The 24,823-nt window shown below is 40.7% G+C and overlaps 1 protein-coding gene across 3 annotated transcripts in view; it reads left to right on the forward strand.

Moving 5' to 3' along the window:
* The window catches only part of CENPF (centromere protein F), a 63,558-nt gene that overhangs the window by 24,813 nt on the left and 13,922 nt on the right, over positions 1–24,823 (forward strand). For 2 of the 3 annotated variants that reach the window (XM_049112102.1, XM_049112103.1), the window contains exons 8-15: positions 50–175; positions 1,359–1,487; positions 6,323–6,445; positions 12,811–12,946; positions 14,676–17,926; positions 19,229–22,075; positions 22,842–22,877; positions 23,367–23,519. In XM_049112102.1, coding sequence (XP_048968059.1) covers positions 50–175; positions 1,359–1,487; positions 6,323–6,445; positions 12,811–12,946; positions 14,676–17,926; positions 19,229–22,075; positions 22,842–22,877; positions 23,367–23,519 — 6,801 coding nt within the window. The remainder of the gene's footprint in view (positions 1–49; positions 176–1,358; positions 1,488–6,322; positions 6,446–12,810; positions 12,947–14,675; positions 17,927–19,228; positions 22,076–22,841; positions 22,878–23,366; positions 23,520–24,823) is intronic. The other variant, XM_049112104.1, reaches the window with a different exon arrangement.

A 24,823-nucleotide genomic window follows, 5' to 3' on the forward strand; every position in this document is an offset into this window, starting at 1 on the left:
TTGCTTCTCATCTCGGATAATTTTGTATTGACCCTTTTTATTTGTTTAGTGTACTGCGTTGGAACAAAAACTGAGAAGATTGTCTGAAGATTTGAGTTGTCAGCGACAAAATGCAGAAAGTGCCAAATGTTCTCTGGAACAGAAAATCAAGGAGAAAGAAAAGGAATTTCAAGAGGTAAGGTAAATAGATTCATGAGGAGTTTGCCCTGAAGGCTCTTGTCGGGCATTTCATGGTTTTGTCATTTGAGAAGAGCTGCCGAATGTTATCTCTTGGGGTGTCCTTTGATAGGGGAACTACTTTGTGAGGAAGAGGTTTCCCGTGTTTTCCACCACACTTCCATCTTTCAGTTTTCGATTGGAGAAGCGACTGATAGCCAGAATGTTCTTTTTTATCTGTGTCCTCTGATATCTTTGAGGTCTGATACTGAGAGTTGGAAAGAATCATATCTCTTCTTTGAAACAACTCTCAGTTGTGAAGGAAGTTGTATCCTGTTCTCTCCCTATTTTGAAAGCCTCTTGTTGGCAGATATATTAGAAAGGTAATTGTTGCAATGGGACAAGAGGCTGGCAGGTGAATTAGGGCTGAAGATGCCCTTCCAGAAGCATTGCTGCTGGTGCCAGTGACTTAGCCTGGCAGAGTGTGTCGTGTGCAGGGAGACTCTCTGGTCTTTCAGTAAGGGTGCCTGGAAATGGAAATCTGGTATCCTGGTATGGTTATCAAAAGTTGAATGGTGGCATATCCTGCTGTCATTCAAAATTGTAAGTGGTGTTAGGATGTTTGAGGTCTTTTTTTTTTTTTTTTAAGATTTTATTTATTCACGAGAGACACACAGAAGCAGAGACATAGGCAGAGGGAGAAGTAGGCTCCATGCAGGGAGCCCAATGGGACACTCAATCCCAGGACCCTGGGATCATGACCTGAGCCAAAGGCAGACGCTCAACCACTGAGCCACCCAGGTTCCCCAGGATGTTTGATATCTTAAACCCCATTTTTGAGAATCTTTGATTTCCTAGTCAAGTTGTGACCCTGGCAGCTCAGCTCTCCTCCCTTTTGTCCCTGGACTTGTCGAAAGGGACATGAATATTTTAATATTGGGGATGGGATGGAAGCTGTCTGGTTTCCATGAGGTCAACGGGCAGACTCCTTCCCCTTCCCCTCAAAGGCCTGCGTTTGATCCCCAGGACTAGAGCTAAGGATGGTTTATGTTGATCATTAAGTGAGTGGTCAGCCTGGCTCCCCAGCGCCTCCTGCTCTTTGAGCATGGCATGGCCCGCCCGCAGGAGGGTTGCCGCTCACCCTAGAGTCTCCTAGTTAACCGTCCCCAACCCCACTGACGCCTGTGCCTTTGCTGTTTCAGGAGCTCTCCCGTCAACAGCGTGCCTTCCAAGCCCTGGACCAGGAGAGCACACAGATGAAAGGCAGACTCACGCAGGAGTTACAGCAAGCCAAGAACACTCACAATATCCTGCAGGCTGACCTGGATAAAGTAGGGAGCTGGCTTAGTTCTCTCTCCTCATTTAGTCCCCCTTTTCCTAATTCATGCATTTTCTCTAACTGCAGCTGGCCTTGTGATGCTTCTAAAGAGCTGCTCTAACCTCCCTTTCCTTATTTATCAAAGGAGAGAGCAAATGGGATCTTTCTGAGTCTGGGTTTGCTGATTTACAGAAAGAGAGGAGTGAGTGAGGATCTCAGATCTGAAGGTGGGTGGAAGGGTGTGATAGTCCGGTGGTTCTCCGCTGCGTCAGCAGGTGGGAGCCATCCCGAGTAATTTATGCCTCCCGCAAATAGCCAAAGTGCTGAAACCTAAAGTCAGTTTACTTATTTAACACTTACTCCAAAAATGATCTCATCCAGTCTTATGGGCTTGCCTCTCATCTATATGATGACAACCCTATATAATTTTTAGCCAGGATGCATGTTCTGAATTCCAGGCTGGTGGGTGTGCACCTGATATTTCCACTTGCCTGTCCAACAGGCACCTCACACTTAGCATGGTAATAGCTGAACTCCAGCTATTTGTTTCAAATGTGCTCCTCCCATAATCTTCCTTATCCCAGTAAATAGCAGTTCCAGTCTTGACATCACTGAGGCCAAATCACTGTGTCATCTTCAACTCTGCTTTTTCTCTCACAGCTCAGAGTCTTCCATTAGGATTCTTCTGACTCTACCTTTATTTACACACACGTGTCTATATTTGTGTGTGTCTGTATGTGCCTATATTTGCATATGCATGAGTATTATAACTACATTTAAACCTTTTCGAGTTAATAGACAAAATCTATATAGAACAGATTTACAATTCAATAAATTATTATTAGGAATGCTCTCTTAGGACCATTATCTGTGTCGGAGCATAGAATCTTGTCACCTACCCCAGAAACCCTCCCACGTGCTTCCGACTTCCCTGCTAAGAATAAGCCTGATTTGTTTGACTTTTTAAAAAGTAAGTAAATATAAGTTATGTTTTACTGGTATCCAGGTTAAATAAAACCTGATAATAAAAAATAACATTTATTTATTTACTTATTTTTAAGATCTTATTTATTCACTCATGAGAGACACACAGAGAGACAAAAACATAGGCAGAGGGAGAAGCAGGTTCCCTGTGGGGAACTCGATATGGAACTCGATCCCAGGACCCCAGGATCATGCCCTGAGCCAAAGGCAGATGCTGAGCCACTGAGCCACCCAGGCATCCCTGGTTTTTAGGTTTTAGAGTAGAGGTATGAACAAAACACTTAAACATAGTTACAGAATATAATGTATATATTATGGGATATAATGCACAGAATTTACCAATCTTGTCTTTTCTAAGCCAATTGGTATATTTGTGTGAATTACAAAAAGGTGCCCCGCCCCCACCTCAAGACACTGATAACCATACAAACCTATGAAGACTATGAATGAATGGTGCCCTTTGGAGTTGCCTGCAGAACTATAAACTCAGGCCCTGGGTAAAGGAACACACAACTTGAAGAATAGAGAGGAGAGAAAAATATGGCTAGAAATGCATGTTTATACATTTTACCTAATAAGGAGTCAGATATATATTGAAAGTTATTGGATCAAGAAAAAGAGACTTAAGTTTATTTTTTATTTATTTATTTTTAAAGATTTTATTTATTTATTCATGAAAGACACAGAGAGAGAGGCAGAGACACAGGCAGAGGGTGAAGCAGGCTCCATGCAGGGAGCCTGATGTGGGACTCGCTCCCAGGTCTCCAGGATCAAGCCCTGGGCTGAAGGTGGCGCTAAACTGCTGAGCCATCTGGGCTGCCCAAGACTTAAGTTTATTATTTAAAACTATAATGTTAAGGCAATGGAAGAAGTCAATAATACATAATACTTTTTACTAAAATTTGTAAATTGGAAGGGAGGTAGGTCTTACTGTATGTGAGAATCCACTGATAAATCCATAATGTTATAAGATTATTATTTAGAATAATGAAAGTAACCATCAAAGGAATAAAAATAGAAATTGTGAAAAACTATACATAAAAAGGGGTATAGTGTTGGATAGAAATTGGTTTTTTATTTCCTACCGTTCTATACTGTTGTTTTTTGTCATGCATTTAGATTACTACTATAATCATTTTAAACAATGGCACTGCATAATTATGAACACATGATTATGTCCAATACATAGTTTTACAAAAGCTATACCAAACATGAGTTTGCTTCTCTCTGGACTATACAGTTAGGCAATTTTGTTTTATTTTGGCTTTTGCCTATTATTAATTTTTCCAAGTGTTCCTATGTAATATGCTTTATAGATAAAATGAGTATTAAATTGCCAGCAACAACTGAAATGTTAAGACTCGTATTTTAGGAAATTGGTAGTAAGCTCTAACATCCCTTCCCTCTGATTCTGTTCCCTCCCTGAATTTCTGTCTAATGAAAGTTATTGTCTAACTTTCTATCTTATACTGAATATGGCTACTTCTAACTATCTGTGCTCCTCTGTGTGGTGTGAGACACTGTCATTTCTCACCTGGGTTACTGTATGAGCCTCCTTACTGCCCTCCATCCTTCTGGACTTGCTCCTTAAAATCTATTTTCAACCATCAGCCCGAGTGTAAGTCTTTTTAAAGTAGAAGTCCGGGGGATCCCTGGGTGGCGCAGCGGTTTGGCGCCGGCCTTTGGCCCAGGGCGCGATCCTGGAGACCCGGGATCGAATCCCACGTCGGGCTCCCTGCATGGAGCCTGCTTCTCCCTCTGCCTGTGTCTCTGCCTCTTCTCTCTCTCTCTGTGACTATCATAAATTAAAAAAAAAAAAAAAAAAATTAAAGTAGAAGTCCGGATTATGTCACTCCTCTACTCACAATTGCAATCACTTCTCCTCTCTCTCATAGTAGGAGCCACGTCCTTCCAAAGGCCTATAAGACCCTGACGGCCCTCCCACCACCTCGCTGTTGGTTGAACACACTCCACTTATGCTCTTTGGGGATGTGCTGTGTCCAGAAAGTTCTGTAGGGCATACACCTTCAGTTGCTTGAGCTTTCTCTCTTCTAGTGTCGCTTTATCAATGACATCTACTCTGGTCATCCCGTAGACTCTTACCCTCAAGTACTTTCTGTTTCCTTTACTTTGCTTAATTTTTCTACGTAGGGCATATCATGTGATGTATGATACAGTTATTTGTTTTTTTATGTTTTCCTTCCAATCACTTAAGTCTTTCCATGAGGAGGGGCTTTTGTCTGTTTAGTTCCCAGCTCTACCTGCAACACTCAAGCACTGAATACCACAGCTCAAAAATGGCAGGTGGATTGTAGTTGTTCATTCTTTTCTTGACTTGACCCCTGTGGCTTGACAGGGTGACACATTCTAGAGTTTACTCTGAATATATCAGGTACTCATCTGTTGTCAGAGTGCCTGCCATCCATTTTCTTAGTGCTTGCTTCTTTATTTTCTAAAATTAAGGCTCTACCTCTTAGGTAGAGTCTCCTTTAATGGAAAATAGAGGTTAATTCTCAAATTCAGGATATAACCAAGTGGGACATGTTGACCTCTCTTAGAGGAACCAGAGATGGGGATATAGCCACAATGGGAGAAGGGACTCCCTGACATCTGTTATGTGCTAGGAGTCCTCTCTATCTGGCTATCCAAGGTTAGTTGAACAAAAAAACCTCCCTTCCCAGGATAAATTGTTACTGTTTAATGGGCTTCCTCCAAGGCCTTTTAAAAAAAAGGCCTGTTTTGGTTTTGTTTTCTGAGCCTAGCTTTTATTAGATGTTTTGTAGTTTACTTAATTATTCTATGGGTGGAGGTTTAGGTTCTCAACATTTTCTTGTTCATTGTAGCCCCGGTGGCAACATCATGTGTGTATCTGTGTTGGTGTTTTTGCAGGACAGGTTTCCACATGTGCAATGGGCAGTCTCAAGGGCATGTGCATTCTCCCTTGTGATTGATTCTGACAAATTGGTCTCCAAAAAATTGTAATGTATCTCCTCACCTGGTCAGTGTAAGACCAGGTGTTTTCCTGTTTCCTGTTTTCGCCCATCCTTGTTAATAGGAGATAGTTTTTGTTTTATAAATTTTGCCAGCTGAGGAGCGAAAAAGCATCTTATTCTTGTTTCATTTCATTTCTTCCTTGATTTCCACTGAGGATGTTTCTTTCAGAAGTTGATTTGCAGTTTGTATTTTTTTGTATAAAATTGTTTATACTTTTTTTTCTTAAAAAATCTGTTTACCTTTTTCTTTTTTTCTTTCTTTCTTTTTTTTTTTTTTTTTTTAAGATTTCATTTATTTATTCGTGAGAGAGACAGAGGGAGAGCGAGAGCAAGAGGCAGAGACATTAGGCAGAGGGAGAAGCAGGCTCCAGGCAGGGAGTCCAATGTGGGACTCGATCCCCCGGACTCCAGGATCACACCCTGGGCTGAAGGCAGATGCCCAACCGCTGAGCCACCCAGGCGTCCCTGTTTACCTTTTTCTAAATTGAGCCATAGATGTGCTTTGTTGGTCATATCATGGGTATATAATTTTTAATCTGTTGTTTAGCAAATATATTCTCTCTGTTTCTTAACTCAACTTTTTGTTTTGGTTCATTACTGTTTCATGGTTTAATTTTTTGTGAAATTTGTTTTTTTCTCTGTGGCTTCTTCTGCAAACCCAGCCTTTTTTCATCTCCTATCTGCTGTCACCCAAACTGTTCTGATGGTATCTTAGTTAAACCTATAATGCTGTATTTAGCTGTGAGGTATATCGTCTCACCCAAAATAGATGGCATCAGTTCTTATATTCTATGACTGTTTTATTTAAAAATAAATAATCTATTTAAAAAGTAACATAAATATGAAACTTTGCCTGGTTTTCTCTTTGCAGGTCACATCAGGAAAGTACCAGCTAGAAAAAACATTGGAAGAGTTTAAGCAAAAGTTCTGCAGAGCTGAACAGGCATTACAGGCCAGTCAGGTCAAGGAAAGCGAGCTGAGGAAAAGCAATGAAGTAAGTGAGGAACAGAGATGAGAATTTTTCAACTTCTGTGTAGGATGAAGTGGGAGGGAGCACTCAAACACTATTTCTTCATAGTTTATCGTGACTGTACATAATTTTCCTTTTTATTTGTCACAGTTATTACAAAGCATTTGTATATAATCTATGACATAAACATCTATGCTTTTTTTCACTTTCCATTTGTTTATGATTATGAATATGCATCTAGCAGTTATAGGTAAACATGGCTTGTATTAAGATCATGTAGTAATTGTTTTTTATTTTTTAAAGGTTATTTTAGGAGCATCTGGGTGGCTCAGTGGTTCAGTGTCTGCCTTCAGCTCAGGTTGTGATCCTGGGGTCCTGGGATCGAGTCCTGCATTGGGCTTCCCTCAGAGTCTGCTTCTACCTTTGCCTATGTCTCTCTTTGCCTATGTCTCTGCCTGTCTGTGTCTCTCATGAATAAATAAATAAAAATTTTTTAAAAAGCTATTATTTTAGATTACCTGAGAGATGGAAAGAAGTGGAAAGAAACAAAATTAGTAATGGGAAGTATAATTTAAATCCCCTTTCTAAGGCTGGCTTTTGAGTCAACACATATTAGAAACCTTGTGGAAAGTCATAGATTTGAATTAACAAAAGCAAGGACAGTTGAAGGATTTTTAGATTTAAAATTCCTATAAGGGGCTCCTGGGTGGCTCAGTTTGGTAAGCCTCAGACTCTTGATTTCAGCTCAGGTCTCAGGTTGGTGAGATTGAGCCCCACATTGGGCTCTGCAGTAGGCATGGAGTCTGTTTGAGCTTCTCTCCCCTCTGCTCCATCCCCAGTTGTGTGCTTGTTCATGCTCTCTCTCTCTCAAAACAAAAACAAAACAAAAAAAAGAACCAAAAAAACCCCAAACAAGAAGTAAATGTCATTTGTTGCCCTAACATCCAAAGTCATGTTGGCATGAGCAAGGCTGATTATCTTTTTTTTTTCTTTTTTTTTTGAGATTCATGCTTTTTACACAAAATGGTGAATGAAGTTTCTCCAGTGGCTTGGATACGAGGAGAGTGTCCTGATGTTATGGGATTTTTATCCATACTTTATTTAATTTGGCTTCTCTCTTTATTTAATGGCCTGGAGTTTATTTATTTATTTTTTAAGAGAGGAAAGGAGACATTGGGGGGCAGAGGGAGAGAGAGAGAGAATCTTAAGCAGACTCTGTGCCCATAATGGAGCTTGACTTAGGGCTCAATCCCACAACCCTGAATCATGACCTGAGCTGAAATCAGGAGTTGGATGCATAACTGAGCCACCCAGGGGCCCTGGCCTGGAGTTTATCTTAAAAGGCTTATTTGAGAACCATTTAGGAACATTTGGTAGATTGAAACAGCTTGACTAGAACCATAAATCAGCACTGTAATTTTACAAAGAAGCACAGCAGAACGGTAGTTGTTTTTTTTTTTTTTTTCTATCAAATGTCACAGGAAAGAATTTTTCCCACTTCTTTAAATCTTTTGCAATCACTTTTTAGACTAAAGATTCTTTTTTTAAAAAAAGAATTCTGAAAAAAAAAAAAAGAATTCTGTATAAGGAACAGTTATTTATCAGATGAGGAAAGTCTAAATGTATTTATCCCCACAGCTTTGAAGAGTGTATCATGATTGTAAAATCAGAACATCTGTCGGTAGCAAGGAGGTGATCACTAAAGCAGCAGGCCTCAGAGGGGTAATGCTGCTGGGGATGGGAGGCCACAGCTCCAACAACCCAAGTGGAAGCAAACTTCATGTCAGATGATGGTTTCATCAGCAAACGTTTTCAAATGGGAGTGTTTGTTTCAGCAAAACAAATGTTTGCCTTTTGGCCAGTGGGGACCAACCAACAGATGCTTCTGCTAACATTTCCACAGGCAGACTGGCACCGAACTCTTCCCCCTGTGAGCTTTCCTTCCAGCCAGAAAACTCTCCTGCGACTTCACTGGCTGCCTGGTGGAAACATTTTGTAGAAGCAATTGTCTGGTTAAGAGGGTCCAAACACTGTTTGCTTGGCCAAGTCACAGTGGTGGGCTGGACATTGTTTTGCAGGTGTTTCTGGAGACTTATGCACCCCCACAGGGTCTGCTTTGCCAGCTGTAGAGCTTGTCCACCATGAACTCTAGCCTGTACATTAAATGCGTATCCTGTTGCACTTAGATTTCATTGATTTCTGTGTCCTGTGAAAGAGCCTCTCACAGGGCTAAGGGATTCATGTATCGTTTGCCTTAGTTGATGTTTATGGATAATGTGTCTTCTTTGGAGGATTTCAAGAGCTCAAAGGGTTTAGCTGGCTCTTGCATTTTGAATTGAGATTGGCATTAGAAAAGTGATTTACTTGGTTAGAGTGGTGGTATAGCTCAGTAGCAGAATGGTAGCTTTAGAGTAAGAGAGACCTGAGATTGCAACTTTTTTTTTGCCACCTCCCTGCTGTGTGACCTTAGGACAATGACCTAGCCTTTCTGAGTCTGACTCGACTTATCTGCATCTAGGCACCAATAAAACCCTTCCCTTTTCCAAGCCGTATTGATGATTAAATTAAATACTGTATGTAAGGTGCTTAGACCAGTGCCCAGCACATGAGTGTTTGTTTATTAGTAAAATATTGCAGGCTCCCTGCTCATTGTCCTGGTCTCCACAATGGTCTCACCACTTGCTATCCCCTGTAGGCACAGAACATGATGAGCAGGGGACAGTGCGTTTGAGATTTTTCACATTAACAATTTTGCCTGTTCCACTCTTCTCTCACTCTGGTATCTTTCTGTATCGAATTCTAAGTACAAACAAGCCTGGCACGCTTATAGGTTTTGGATGCTGAAATAATGCGACAGTTGGACTGAAAATTTTCCTTGTCTGCATTTAGTAAACAGATATGCTGCTCACAATGAGAAAATATCAGTACCAGAAATGTGATTTAATGGCCCAATTGATGGTAAAACTGACATGCAGTATCAAAGTAAAGGGAGGCTGTAGGTAAGCTGCTCACCCCACAACCAGTGCCAGCCCCCTAGCATTGAGGGCAGGCAATAAAATACCATCATTTGATAGCCAAGATGAGGGAACACTTGCCTGGGGACCTTTCTGAGCGTGGGGATCTGTAGTATACCAGGTTAGGTTCTCTAAGGAGCTTGGCCTCGCAGGCAAGAACGATGAGGTGGAAGAGGGCCCATACACCCTCTGCATCCATCCCTTGTTCATGGTATAGACTTTGTCCCAGCAGGGGACGTATGATGCTCCATTCATGGATGGGATCATGAAATGCCACACAGTAACCGAAATTTGTTTTGTCTGGCCCTAGAAAATGATGCTTCCCTTGCTGCTCCTAAACTGAAGTTGATCTGGGTGGAATTGCTTGCTAAGCCCTCATGCTGGCTTGTGGTGATAGGGATTTTTGTTGTGTTTTTCTAGACTAGTGTCCAATTTTGCATATCATTTGAGGATACATGAGATGCCTAGGAGAATACATCCTTGTATGCTTAACTCATTGCCGCTAATGAGCTACCCAATCAAATCTTAAGTGGCCGTGGCCTCACAGAAAACTAATTGCTGATGGATGGCAGCCTACAGATCCATTTTCAGATGTTCGTTTTCCAAATTTTGGCCTTGTAAAATTCTTGGGTTGGTCGTAGCCATAGTATTATAAGCCTGCTGGGTCCCAGGATTGGCTGAACATTTTGTTAGAAACAAATATTTACGGAGCTAATGCCAGAATAGAGAAATACATGTTAATCTTTCCATTGAGCTTACTATTCATTTAAATGCCCCCAGTTATGGACAGAGATGGATAGAGACCAACAGATGTACAAACAAACAGGAGTTGCCCCTTTCCCTCTCTTCTCTTCCTTTTTACCTTGCTTCCTTTCTGTTGGGATGCATCCAGCTTTGAACACAGTGTCTTTTCAGCTCAGTTGCCCCTTTCCCAGATGCAGATGCCACTCGATTTGATTACTTTTTTAGGGTACGAAAATGTCATACGTTGCACAATAAAAATGGGGAGTCAACCCAGGTGGTTAAATGACAGTTATTGTTTTATATTGAACTCCTTCAGCTGATCCTATCTAGCATGAATCATGCAGTCTTGGCTGCTGTCCAATTTTGGGAAGAAATGCTAATAATGATGCTCCATTACTCTTGTTAAAGTGCTGTAGGGTAGTTTGCCATTCACATCTGTGATCTCATTTGAGTGGTGATCATTCTGAGCCCGGAGAGCAAACAAGCGATCATAGTTTCCATAGTTTAATGATGCCTGTTCAAATCGGCAGCATCCATGCACCTTGATGGTCACTTTTTGCAGCACTTAACACGACTGGCATGAATGTCCGCCTCTTAGTCTTGAGATCAGTGAGAGAGGCAGGTCAGTCCTGAGCGATCTCTTAATTTGATAGACTGTCCATTAGCTCAGGGAAGAGAGGTGGGATTGGGACAAAGGAGCCAGAGGAGTCTAACTACAACAGGCTCTGTCTTATTCTGAAGATGAAATGAACATATATGCATGAACACAGCAGCTGCCAGTAAGTTTTCAAGTCCTTTCTCCTAAGCCAGATCCTCCGTCTTCTTGAATTTGGCTTTGCTGCGTGGGTACCCATCTGCTGGTAGTAACCAGACTGATAATTGAAGGCATCCTTCCAGCACAGCTTTGCCAGGGCCATCTGTTTTCTAACGGTGCTGTAGGGTTTTGGAGGACGGGTCTTAATTGTTTCTTTAAGATTCAAAAATTTCCTCTTCTTCTCAGGGGGGGTTTTTTGAAGTGCAGTTTTAAAAAAAGTTGGCCTTATGAAATATTCTCCCCCTAAGGATGTGAGAAGCTTGGTTCTGCCAATTTATAACTATATGCCAATCCCCTATGGTCCAGAGAGTGGCATATAATATAGTTCGAGATACTTCTCACCTATACTGTCATTGAAGGTTGAAAAACAGACTGAGGAATATGGAGGATTTCTTTATTATGCAAGTCTTATGTGGTTGAGAGGCAATAGTGTTTTTATTTGACATATAAATAAACATTGCTTGGTTTTTAAGATTCAAAAAGAGGCTCGTCTCCATAGTCATAGAATGGACAAGCATAGGAGTCTCTGGTGCTTTTTTGTGTGGCTACTTCACCTAATCAGGTACCTAAAGAACCTGTTTTCACTGTGAAACCCAGATTCCCCCATCTAGAATGAATCCTTCCTTCTATGTATCTGCCCTCTGGTTTTCCATAGCATACTCCACCTCTCTAGTATTTAGCACATCCTGGTGTGAACTAAGTGATTAGTATCAAATCCTCCCCCACTGGAATGGGAGACCTGGCCCAAGAGCAGAAGATTCTAGTCTTATTTATATTTGCATCTTTCATAACACCCTTCCGACCATCTTGCACGATATAGATTTTTTTTAAAGATTTTTATTAATTTATTCATGAGAGACACAGAGAGACAGACAGACAGACAGACACAGGCAGGCTCCATGCAGGGAGCCCAACTTGGGACTCGATCCTGGGTCTCCAAGATCATGCCCTGAGCTGAAGGCAGCACTAAACCACTAAGCCACCTGGGCTGTCCTGTAGATTTTCTTTTTTTTTTTTTTTTTTTTTTATTTATTTATTTTTTTTTTATTTTATTTTTTTTTTTCTGTCCTGTAGATTTTCTTAATAAAAACTTCATACTCCTAAAGACATCCTCATTACAGTGAGCCTTAAAATGGTTTTACAATGAAAAGTAAAAAAAAAAAAGAAAATTGGTAGTGGGTTTTGGTTTATTAGCACATCAGATCTTTGCAAAGATATAGTTGATCATTCAGATGTGATAGGACCTTGGAGCCTATGTCTTTGAGGATCTTATAAATAGGATTTTTCTTATGAGTTAACTCTTTTATTTCTTTTTTTTTTTTTTTTTTAAGATTTATGTATTCATGAGAGACACAAAGAGAGAGGCAGAGACATAGGCAGAGGGACAAGCAGTCTCCCTAATGCAGGACTTGATCCCTGGACTAAGGATCACACCCTGAGCTGAAGACATGCTCCACTGCTGAGCCACCTAGTCGTCCCCCTGCCTTTTTTTCTTTTTTTTTTTTTTTTTAAAGATTTATGAGTTAGCTCTTTAACAAGCATAAGGACATCCAGAAAGTTCAAAGAAGTCTGTTTCTTGAAGGAAAAAGATTATTGTCATTTTGGGGTTTTGTGCTTTTATTTTGAGCTCTCCCCATAAAATCATCTGATAGAAGTAAGAATGTCTAACTTCATGAAGTGCTCAAACAGAAAGTGAGATTCCTCCCTTCCTTTACTAGTGAGATATACAAATAATCCCATTAGGGACCCTTATCAGGCAAGAAGTCATAACTAGCTTGAGTGATTTTTGAATATAACCTATTAAATGTTTGCTTTAGGAAGCGAAGAAGGAATACAGCCTCCTTAAGAGTCAGTCTGAGCAACAGGCCAGAGAAGTCTGCCACCTGGAGGAAGAACTGAGGAAGGCCAAACAGAGTTTGAGTCAGAGCCAGAATTTTGCAGAAGAAATGAGGGGTAAGTAAATAGTGTTTGGAGTTATTTTTCTAAGCTGATGTCCCATGAGGGCAGATGGATGGCCTTAGAGATGTTTTTCAGTTTTCCTGTATATTCTCCCAGAAAGATGTCTGCAGTTGACGTGGAGAAAGTTTTCTCTCTTTCACTTTTTAGTTTCAGAGTGATAGTTGGACATTTTTTTTTTTAATTGGAACACACTGAGTCCCAAACTGCCTTTGAAACCAGAAGGGTAAATATTCTCCACACGAAAGTAAATTGTCGGTGCTCTTACCCTAGATGGCCATTCTTTGTGTCTCAAGTGTGTTTGTTCGCTTTATCCAGACAGCTCATCTCCTTGCTTGTTATCATTTCCTGGGATGATGGAAAAACCCTGTATTAAATGCATGTTTTCCCAGCCCTTAATGACCATTGTTTTTTTGATGACTTCCTTGACTGAGTGATTTTATTTCCTTACTTTCCATACAGACACTGGATTATGCTGCTTGCATCACACGAGCCCACCATTTCACATTTATTTGTGTGTACCAGATGTCTTTACTTACATTAATCTTCTCAGAATATTTGCACCTCTAACATTTCTTTTAACCTGCCCTGTGGAATATGTGCCACACTTCTCTGTGACTCCTTTCTCTTAAATCCTGATCTTCCTAAGACGGCTTTCAGTTCTTCTACAAGCAGTGGGTAAAAATGTTAATCTTCAGCTTTCCTGAAAGAAAACTCTAAGAAAAGGAAAGGTAAGGGCGTTTTTTTTTTGGTGTTGGTTACCAGTTTTATTGTGTGAGGTCCTCACAAGTGAAGTGGAATGATAGTATGTGAAGACAGCACCACCAGGGCCGTCAACTTGAAGTAGGTAGACTGAGATTAACAGGTTAAAGCTAGGAATTGTTTTCCCTTTAGTGTAACAACTGAGTCTATCATACATGCTAGCGTTTGCATTTTCTCTTGAGATTCTCAACATTTATTCTTCCCCCAACCTACTTGAGGAACATTTCCCATCACTGTTGAATGAAAGCACTGCTGTTATTTCCAACCAGGAGAGGCCCGTGGGTAGACATGAGGCAGAAAACAAGGTGGCAGTGGAGTCTGGAAAATCTTCCTTTTGATTCTCTGATTCATAGACACTCACATAGGCACTTATGTGAGAGGCCGGGATGTGGGCGACATTGTTCCTTAATAGTACATATAGGCCTAGAGTTCCTCAGACACAGCATCATTTCCTATTTTGTACTTAAGCCCAATCCTGTGGATTTTTGGCTGAAATGGTAGAATGGTTGCTCACTTTTCTGGGAAATCAGAATTACTTTGTAGTGAAATAGAATATTTCCATCTCAATGCTGTTCTTTTCACAGTTTTCTTTCTCTGAATAAGTATTTCAGAAGGGGAAAAATACACATATCTGTAAACATATAAAAGAAAAAAGTTTCAAGTGCTTAGGAAAATAACTAACTCCTTACTGTTCTATGCAGAACACTTTATTAGCTGCTTAGAAAGATGATGAACAAATGTCTTACAATCCTTATAAGGACCATTTCCTCATTGTCTTTATGTAAGCTGAGATGATTATCGGGTGATCTGCTTTCCAGGAGGTACCCAGGCAATCATGCCTGATTCTTATAGAGCCTGAGAAGCTGTTAGTTTGTTTGGATTTTTTTTTAAGAGTTAAGAATTCTTGTAGAATAAGTATTTGTTAAAACCATGATAACTAATTTTTTTTTTTTTTTTTTTGTAGCTAAGAACGCCTTTCAGGAAACCATGTTAAGAGATCTTCAAGACAAAATTAATCAGCAAGAGAATTCCTTGACTTTAGAAAAGCTAAAGCTTGCCTTGGCTGACCTGGAAAAGCAGCGAGATTGCTCTCAAGACCTTTTGAAGAAAAGGGAGCATCACATTGAACAACTGAATGATAAGTTAAGCAAACTAGAGAAAGAATCCGAAGCTTTACTGATTGCTTTGGAGTTAAAAAAGAAAGAATATGAAGAATTGAAAGAAGAGAAAACTCTCTTTGCTCATTGGAAAAGTGAAAACGAACAACTTCTACGTCAGCTAGAATCAGAAAAGGGGAGTTTACAGAGTAAAGTGAATCACTTGGAAACTTGTCTCAAGACACAACAAATAAAAAGTCACGAATACAATGAGAAAGTAAGAACCCTGGAGATAGAAAGTGAAAATCTGAATGTTGAGATCAGAAACCTTCACAATGTGATAGACAGCAAGACTGTGGAGGTAGAGACACAGAAGCAAGCTTACGTAGATCTACAACAGAAAGCTGAGTTCTCCGATCAGAAACATAAGAAGGAGATGGAGAATATGTGCTTGAAGATTTCTGAGCTTACTGGGCAAGTCGAAGATCTAGAACACAAGCTTCAGTTACTGTCTAGTGAAGTAATTGACAAAGACCATCGTTACCAAGACTTACAAGCTGAGTATGAGAGTCTCCAGGATCTGCTAAAACCCAAAGATTCTTCTCTCGTGACAAATGAGGCTCATCACAGAAGTCTCTTGGCTTTTGAACAGTCATCTGCAATGAATAATTCCTTTGCAAATATAATTGGAGAACAAGGAAGCATGCCTTCAGAAAGGAGCAAATGCCATCTAGAAGCAGACCAAAGTCCAAGAAGTTCAGCTGTCTTACAAAATCGAGTCACATCTCTTGAATTTTCATTAGAGTCTCAAAAGCAGATGAACTCTGATCTACAAAAGCAGTGTCAAGAGTTGGTGCAAATTAGAGGAGAAATAGAAGAAAATCTCATTAAGGCAGAGCAGATGCATCAAAGCTTTGTGGCCGAAACAAGTCAACGCATTAGTAAGCTACAAGAAGACTCTTCCGTTCATCAGAATGCTTTTGCTGAAACTTTAGTTGCCCTGGAGAACAAGGAAAGAGAGTTCCAGCTTTTGAATGAAAAATTAGAAACTGAGCAAGCAGAGATTCAGGAATTAAAAAAGAGCAACCATTTACTTCAAGAATCTCTAAAGGAGCTACAACTTTTGTCTGAAACCCTGAGCTCAGAGAAAAAAGAAATGAGTTCAACTATTTCTTTAAACAGGAAGGAAATTGAAGATCTGGCCCAAGAGAATGAGACCCTCAAGGAAATTAATGCAACCTTAAATCAAGAGAAGATTACCTTACTCCAAAAAAGTGAGAGTTTTTCAAACTGTATAGATGAAAGAGACAAAAGCATTTTAGAGTTATCCAATCAGTATAAGGAAGAAAGACTTCTTTTACAACAAAGATGTGAAGAAACAGGACGTGCATTTGAGGATCTTAGTGAAAAGTATAAAGCAACTCAAGAAAAGAACTCTGAGTTAGAATGCTTGTTAAATGAATGCACTAGTGCTTGTGAAAATAGGCAAAAGGAACTGGAACATTTAAAGGAAACATTTGCAAGGGAGCACCAAGCACTTGTAACAAAATTAGCATTAGCTGAGGAAACAAACCAGAATCTAGTTCTAGAATTGGGGGCAATGCAGCAAGATCTGAGATCAGAGATGGCAGATATCCATATCAATTCCAAGAGTGAGGTGGATGGTCTAAAACAAATCATGACCTTAAAGGAAGAACAAGGTAATATACAAAAAGAACTTAATTCCTTAATACAAGAGAAGGAGCACCTGATGTTAATGGAGACGAAACAAGAGCATCAAATTCTAGAAGCAGAACCAGTTAGTGACTCTGTGAAAGGGGAGAGTGAGATAAAGAAATGTCATGTTCAACTTCCAATGGATTTAGAACCTGGAAATTTGCAACAAGACGCTCAGTCACAAGAACTTAGTAGCCCTAAAGATTGTGACATAGGTACGGAAGAAAAATATATTTCAGTGCTTCATGAGTTGTCAACAAGTCAAAATGACAATGCACATCTGCAGTGCTCTCTACAGGCAGCAATGAGCAAGCTGAGTGAGCTGGAGAAGATGTGTGAGATGCTGCAGGTCGAAAAGCTTGAGCTAATGTCAGAGCTGAATGATTCAAGATCAGAATGTATCACCGCAACTAGTAAAATGACAGAGGTGATGGAGAAACTAGTAAACGAAGTTAAAATACTAAATGATGAAAGTGGCCTTCTCCAAGGTGAGTTAGAGAAAGAAATGGCAGAAGGTGAATCTGGCGAACAACAGAATGAGCAGAAAGGTGCGTCCTTAAATCCTTTGGATGACCGTAATTGCTATGAGCACTTGACATTGTCAAACAAAGAAGTCCAAATGCACTTTGCTGAATTACAGGAGAAATTCTTGTCTTTACAAAGTGAACACAAAATTTTACATGATCAGCACTGTCAAGTGAGCTCTAAGATGTCAGAGCTACAGTCTTATGTGGATGCATTAAAGGCTGAAAATTCCATGTTGTCAACAAGTCTGAGAAACTTCCAAGGTGACTTGGTAAAGGAGGAGATGCCAGAACCTCAGGCAGGGCATTTTCTGTCCTTGTCATTCTCTTGTGTTACTGACAGCCCTAGTCTTACAAGTTTGGGAGAATCTTCTTTTTGCAAAGACCTCTTGGACCAGACGGGGGAAGCCTCGCTTTTGAATAATTTAGATGGGACTATTGCAGCAAACCAGTCTAATCTAGAAGAAGGGTCTTGCTGTAGTCCGGAGGAAGAGAATCTGACCAAAAGAGAAATTCTATCTGCGCCAGGGAGGAGCGTGGAAGACCTTGAGACCCAATGTCAGATGTACCTGCAATCCCTCAAAAAACTAGAAGACAAAATCGAAAGTCAGGAGATTCTGAAAAATAAGGAGATTAAAGAGCTTGAACAGTTATTAAGTTCTGAAAGGGAAGAGCTCGACTCTCTCCGAAAGCAGTATTTGTCAGAAAATGAACAGTGGCAACAGAAGCTGACAAGTGTGACCATGGAGATGGAGTCCAAGCTGGCAGCAGAAAAGAAACAGACTGAACACCTCTCATTTGAGCTCGAAGTAGCACGCCTCCAGCTACAAGGTCTGGACTTAAGTTCTCGGTCTTTGCTTGGCACTGACCTAGAAGATGTAAGTATATGGGATTTACATGCTGTTTCTCTAGTTACATTCCCGGGAGGCACTTGATAAATGTTTGAGTTGAAATCTACATTAAATCAGACTTAAAAAATTTTTAGAATTCAAAGGTATACAAACAAAATACACCAAAGTTTTTTGTTGCTGTTGTTTTCTAAACAAAGCACAACTTTAGAAAAATGAGTAAACCTGATTCAGATTGGGGGAGAGGGGGTTGTAAATTTCTTTAATGATTCCGCTCATACTTTATTATATGGGAAATTACTAAAAGGTGTTTTTTTAAAGTCTCCTGGAGAAAATTATAGTCTGAAAGTCATTTTCAGGACCTGTATTTGTTTTCACTCTTTGTGAATTAAAAAACTCCATAGTTAAGTATTAAATTAGAGCTTATGGATGACAATGTGATCAAATTTTAAGTATCCTTGCTCTTTTCAGACCATTTTAATATTACAGAGTTAAAGTCATGAAACTAAATGGAGGAGTTTATTACATATTACTGAATAGTTTTCTTACCAATTTGCTCTGATACAAATCTATGATTTGTTACCAGTCATTTAAAGAGACATCTCTTTCTTTATGGACTATAAAATTGTTTAGTCATAACTTTGTCCTTTCTAGTCTACCAGCTAAAGTAGTAGTGCTGAAAAGTCGATGACTTCACTTGATTCACTCTGTCTGCCTCAGTAAGGTAGGCGGGTTAGGTGGTGACTGGACAGTCGTTGTAGTCACAGCAGTAGATCCCCATTTTACAGATGAGAAGAAGGTGAGGTCCAGATGTGTAATTTATCCAAGGATATAGATAGTGCTGGTTCTGTGATTAAGTCCTTGGACTGGGGATCTGGTCATGAAACCTTCTCTGAGTGAAGAATATCGTAAATGCTGAAGATGGAATCTGAACATTTTATGTGGACTTTTCTTAGCTTCTTACTTGATAATCCCTTAAATAAACTTTATATTTAGGCTACCAAGAATATTTCTAACAAGAAAAAATTATGCAATTTAAATATGTTACAATTCAGATGATCAAATAACTGGTCTGAAGGGTTTGTCTTCATAATAAATACCTTACCCAGTGCCTTGCCTTGTGGAGAACACTTACCGAACGTTTATTTACTTGTGTTGGATATTTGGATGGAGAGAAGAGACGGGGTGGGAAATAAGCCATTTAAAAAAAAAAAAAGAGATGTGTTTAGCAGAGGCAAGAAGCCAGTTACTATACAGTAATAATTAAGCCTACTTATTCTGTTTTGGTTACTTTTGAAAAATAAAATGAATTCTCATATATTACAACTACAGGCTCTTCGGGGTGGAAACACTAGCTGTGATGTAAAAGAATCAGAAGAATATACTTTGGAAACTAAAGAGAGAACACCAAAGCGTGACATTCATCAGATCTGTGAAGAAGGTGTTCAGCAGGACCTCAATCTAGAGATGGAAAAAATAACCAAGACCAGTCCAGTCAGATTCACAGGCGAATGGTCTAGCAAACAGTCCCCAGAAACCAGTTACGAGACCCTAGTGCAAGACAAAACACAGGGCTGTTTAGACATTTCTGAATTGTCACTTTCTGGTCCTAATGCTCTAGTACCTATTGATTTTCTGGAGACTCAAGTCACCATTGAGAATCTTCAATTGCAGGTGAAAGAGTCATCAAATGAGAATTTGAGGTTGCTCCACGTCATAGAGGAACGTGACAAAAAAATTGAAAGTTTACTAGATGAAATAAGAGACTTGGACTCAAAACTGGGTTTACAGGAAGCACAAATAACCACCAAAATGGAAGCATGTGTAGAATTAGAAAAAATAGTTGAGGAACTCAAGAAAGAAAAGTCAAATTTAAGTGAAAGATTGGAATCCTCTTCTCGTGACAACCAGGAGTTACACCAGAGAACAGAAAGTTTGGAGGGCTTCAATTCTCATTTAGAAATAGGTGCAGATAAATTGTCACATGCAGTTATTGAAGATAATGTGGCCAAGGTGAATGACAACTGGAGAGAGCGGTTTCTTGATATGGAAAATGAGCTAAAGAGGATCAAATCTGAGAAAGGTAGCATCGAGCATCACGCCCTCTCTGTGGAAGCGGAGTTAGAGACAGTTCAGACCGAGAAGCTGTACTTAGTAAAAGATAATGAAAATAAGCAGAAAGCTATAACTTGCCTTGAAGAAGAGCTCTCTGTGGTCACCAGTGAGAGAAACCAGCTTCATGGACAATTAGATACTTTGTCAAAAGAAAAGAAAGAACTGGATCTCATGTCTGAAAAGATGAAGCAGAAAATACAAGAGCTCGAATCTCGTGAAGATGAATGTCTACATCCCAGTGACATGGCTGGAGCTGAGGTAAAGGACAAAATGCAGCTCGTTCAGAGATTGTCCTCTGATGTAACCCAGCTCTTGGAAGATAACACTCGGCTCCAGGAGCAGCTACAGAGTTTGGAAAAGGACTCACAGGCCCTGTCTTTGGTAAAAAGTGAGTTGGAGATCCAAATTGAACAGTTGAATAAAGAGAAAGAATCACTTTCAAGGGAATCTGAAAGCCTACAGGCCAGACTGCATGAATCAGAACACGAGAAGCTGACCGTCGCCAAGGCTTTGGAGGGCGCGCTGATGGAGAAGGGTGAGGTGGCAGTGAGGCTGAGCTCCACTCAGGAGGAAGTGCATCAGCTAAGAAAAGGCATTGAGAAGCTGAGGATCCGCATTGAGGCTGATGAAAAGAAGCAGCTCCACGTTTTAGAGAAACTGAGGGAGAGCGAGCGAAAGGCAGATGCGCTTCAGGATAAAATTGAGAACCTTGAACGAGAACTGCAGATGTCAGAGGAGAACCAAGAGCTGGTGATTCTTGATGCTGAGAATTCCAAAGCAGAGGTGGAGACCCTAAAAACACAAATGGAATTGACTACCAAAAGCCTGAAAGATTTAGAATCCGACCTTGTCACGGTAAGGTTCGAAAAAGAAAATCTGATAAAACAGCTACAAGACAAACAAGGTCAAGTGTCTGAATTAGATACATTGCTCTCCTCATTCAAAGGTCAGTTAGAAGAAAAGGAGAGAGAAAAAATAGAGATGAAAGAAGAATCTAGAGCTGCCTTGGAGATGCTCCGAACACAGTTGAAAGAGTTAAATGAGGAAATAGCAGCATTGTGTCATGACCAAGAAATCCAGAAGGTCAAGGAACAGAGTCTGGACCCCTTGGTGCAGGAAATACATCAGCTGAGAAACAACACTGAAAAGCTGAAAGCCCGCCTAGAAGCTGATGAAAAGGAGCAGCTCCGGGTCTTAGGAAAACTGAAGGAAACTGAACATCAGGCCAGCTTGCTTAAGGATAGAGTGGAGAGCCTTGAGAGAGAACTAGAGATATCAGGGAAAAACCAAGAGTGCGTGGTTCTTGAGGCCGAGAATTCCAAAGCAGAGGTAGGGACTCTAAAAGTAAAAATAGAAGAGATGGCCCAAAATCTTAGAGATTTGGAATTAGATCTTGTCCACATAAGGTCAGAAAAAGAGAATATGATAAAAGAATTACAAAAAGAGCAAGAACGGGTATCTGAGTTAGAACTCTTAAATTCTTCCTTTGAAAATCTCTTGCAAGAAAAAGAGCAAGAAAAAGTACAGATGAGTGAAGAATCTAAAACTGCAGTGGGGATGCTTCAGACACAATTAAAGGAGCTAAATGAGGAAATGGCAGCCTTGTGTCATGACCAAGACACCTGGAAGGCCCAGGAACAGAATTTGCGTAGTCAGGTGGATGCTCTTGAACACGAGAAGGCTCAGTTGCTACAAGGCCTTGAAGAGGCCAAGAATAATTACATTAATGTGCAGTCTTCTGCAAACAGCCTCCATCAACAAGTAGAAGATGACAAACAGAAGCTAAAGAAGAAGGATGAAGAAATCAACATGCTGAAGAGTCAAATTCACGACCGAGAGCAGCTTGCCTCCAAACTGTCCCAGGTGGAAGGAGAGCAGCAACTTTGGAAGAAGCAAAAAGTAGAACTGGAAAATCTGATGGTGGAATTGGAGCAGAAGATCCAAGTGCTGCAATCCAAAAATGACACATTGCAGGACACCTTGGAAGCACTGCAGAAATCCCACAAGGACCTGGAGAAAGAGCTCGAATTGACAAAAATGGAAAACGTATCCTTCATTGAAAAAGTAAGTGGCTTACTCTCTGCACTTGAATAGGTAGTCTTTAGGGAGGGAAACCCCTGTGTCAATTTTATTTGCTTCTGGATGGTGTTTGCAGTATGGGACCAAACCCTGTAAAGGTTTTAGGTTTGTGGGGCCTTGAACTTTGTGAACATTTGAGTTGGCTCCAACACCAGTGTCTCTTGGCTTTGACACACATGAGACACTTGTGTGGATTAGCCCGAGTTTTTGGTATGGCATCTGAACGTGGGAGAAGCTTTGGGTTAGGCATAGTTCTTGGTTCTAATTATAGTTCTCTTTCTTATAGTACATTAGAGTAGCAGCTTCCCAATACCCAGTTGGGAGCTGCTGCCAAGGAGACTATAACAGATACGAGTGAGGATCAGGAGGGGACCCCACTGCCCCTGCCCTACCTTTTTGCCTTTAGGAGAAAGTACTTTCAAAGGTTCTGATATAATAGTGACCAAGAGAACCCTCATGCCTCCCAGGGTATGTCTTGGGGATTTTCTGCTTTCAGCCCATTTTATACCTTCTCTTTGTGCAACCTTGTTTTATTAGCTGGAGGTTAAAGGGAAAACCTGCCATCAAGGGGCTCGGTTATTGAGAAGTTAAGATTTTGCTTTCCAGGCCTACATATTGATCTTGGGAAAGGATTGCTTCGAATTCAGTTTTTACTGGACAAATACTAAAAAAAAAGAACGTCCAGAAAACGGGATCAATCATGCTCTATAATATTTTCCAGGAATTTCTTTTTTTTTTTTTTTTTTTCCAGGAATTTCAAGTTTTGACAGCTTGCAAGAGATGGCAGGTAGGATAGAGATAACTTGGCAACTTCTGGCAAGCTCTTTCAACGTCAGGGGCAAATGCAAACGATAGGGCTTTAGCTGGTTTTAACTAATCCTAGGCATGTTTCTTGCAGATTAGCATGGCATCAGAGGATTAGTAGAGATCCCAGAATTGATAAAAAATATAAGACGCCACCTCAGACAATAGTCTATGGTGTTTATATTTAATATAAATTAATACCTTTATGAAGGATCCTAAGACTTAGTAATACTATCGTTCCTTGTCATTGCTTTCCTCATTGCTGTCTTTTATTCAATCTTGGCTGTGAAGAAAAGGTGAGCTTGCCAGTAGGTTTTGAGGATGGTAATTGAGTAGATTAGTACAGGGAGGATTAGCCCGGTCCCACCTTATGACTGAAGGTGAAAGGGAAGTGGAGTGGGCTGTATCGAAGTGATTAATTTGCACAAAACAGGCGACCCAAGGCAGATCCTAATGAAAGATGAAATTTCAGGTAAACACGATGACCGGGAAGGAGACTGAGCTACAGAGGGAAATGCACGAGATGGCACAGAAGACATCGGAGCTGAAAGAAGAATTTATTGGAGAGAAAAATAGGCTAACTGAAGAATTAAATACAATGTCGGAGGAAATAAATAGCAGCAGGGTAAGTTCCTGAACTGAGAGGCGCTCATGACCCCCTGATGATGCAGTGTGCACACTCCCCTGTTTGTTCTCGTCAGACCTGGAATGTGCCAAACCTCTTTTTAGCTTTTGAAAAAAGTAGCCCCGCACTTAGGGCGTGATGAGACCTGCACCCATCTTCACCCTCCAGCCCTGTTGGGAGCCCAGAAGCAGCCCTGAGAGAATTCCTATCATGGAGCCCAAATATTTTTTTCATAACAGGCGAGTCTGGTACTACAGTACCTCACATCAGAGATGGATTTTGTGCAGCTTCCAACAGGTTTATCTGCTTTTCTAGCCTGCCTCGGATTAAGAGCCAGAACGCTGCCAGAGACAGATGCCCTGATCTCGCTAAGAACTGGAAAGTAACGGGAAGTCACAGAGAAATGTAAAATTGGAGCAGTCTTGGGATGTTATTTTAGGATAGGGTTCATGTGGCCAATCTACAGCATCTGGGCCGCCACCCCTCACTGCTGTTTCCAGAGCAGACATTGCTGATTCATGCCCTCCGTTCCTCCTGAATCTCTTCACACTGAGTCCCACATAGCAGCTACCATGCACGCAGGGCTGGCAGGTGCAGCGAAACCTGTTTGCCAAGCCTAGTTAAGCAGTGAACACTCGTATATCCCTGACATCCTTGTGCACATTCATCCCCGGGTAGCACTTAGGAAAGGGTAACAAGACGGAGTTGTGATGGTGACCCCGAACAATCACGGAAGGTTGAAATGCTATTTGTAATAGCCTGTGTAAGGAGTTGGGGAAATCTGTACTTTAAATGCAGTATTTAATCTTAGGAAAATCAAAAAGGTTTGGCATCTAATCTCGGCAGTTGACTTGAGGAATTTTCTGGCAACGCCGCATGGGGAAGGAGTTCGTACGAATGATATTTGAGTCCTGCACCTGCTGGAGTTTCCTTTGGTACCGAGTAGCTTGGGAGTATCCCAACTCTACTGTTACTTGAATCTGGTTTATAGGCTCTACTAAAAGGAAACGCTAGGTGTTTGGCCTCAAGTCCATAGAGCTGTGCTGTAGTTCCTGTAGTCATAGAGCTTGCAGTCTAGACACACAATAAATCATTAAATAGGAGATGTATAAGATGATCATAATCTATCAAGTGCTATAAATGAATCAGACCAGATTCTTAACTGCAGACTAATTGGGAAGTGGGGTGTGTAGGGGTAGAGACCAACCTAATTTAGGTAGGGAGGTCAGAGAATGTCACACGCAGGATGAGCAGTCAGCCATGCGAGGAACAGCGCAGAGAAAGGAAGCTTCTAGGTCTAGAGA

The sequence above is a fragment of the Canis lupus genome, chromosome 7, assembly GCF_003254725.2.
Source record: "Canis lupus dingo isolate Sandy chromosome 7, ASM325472v2, whole genome shotgun sequence".
In the NCBI taxonomy this organism is placed as follows: domain Eukaryota; kingdom Metazoa; phylum Chordata; class Mammalia; order Carnivora; family Canidae; genus Canis; species Canis lupus.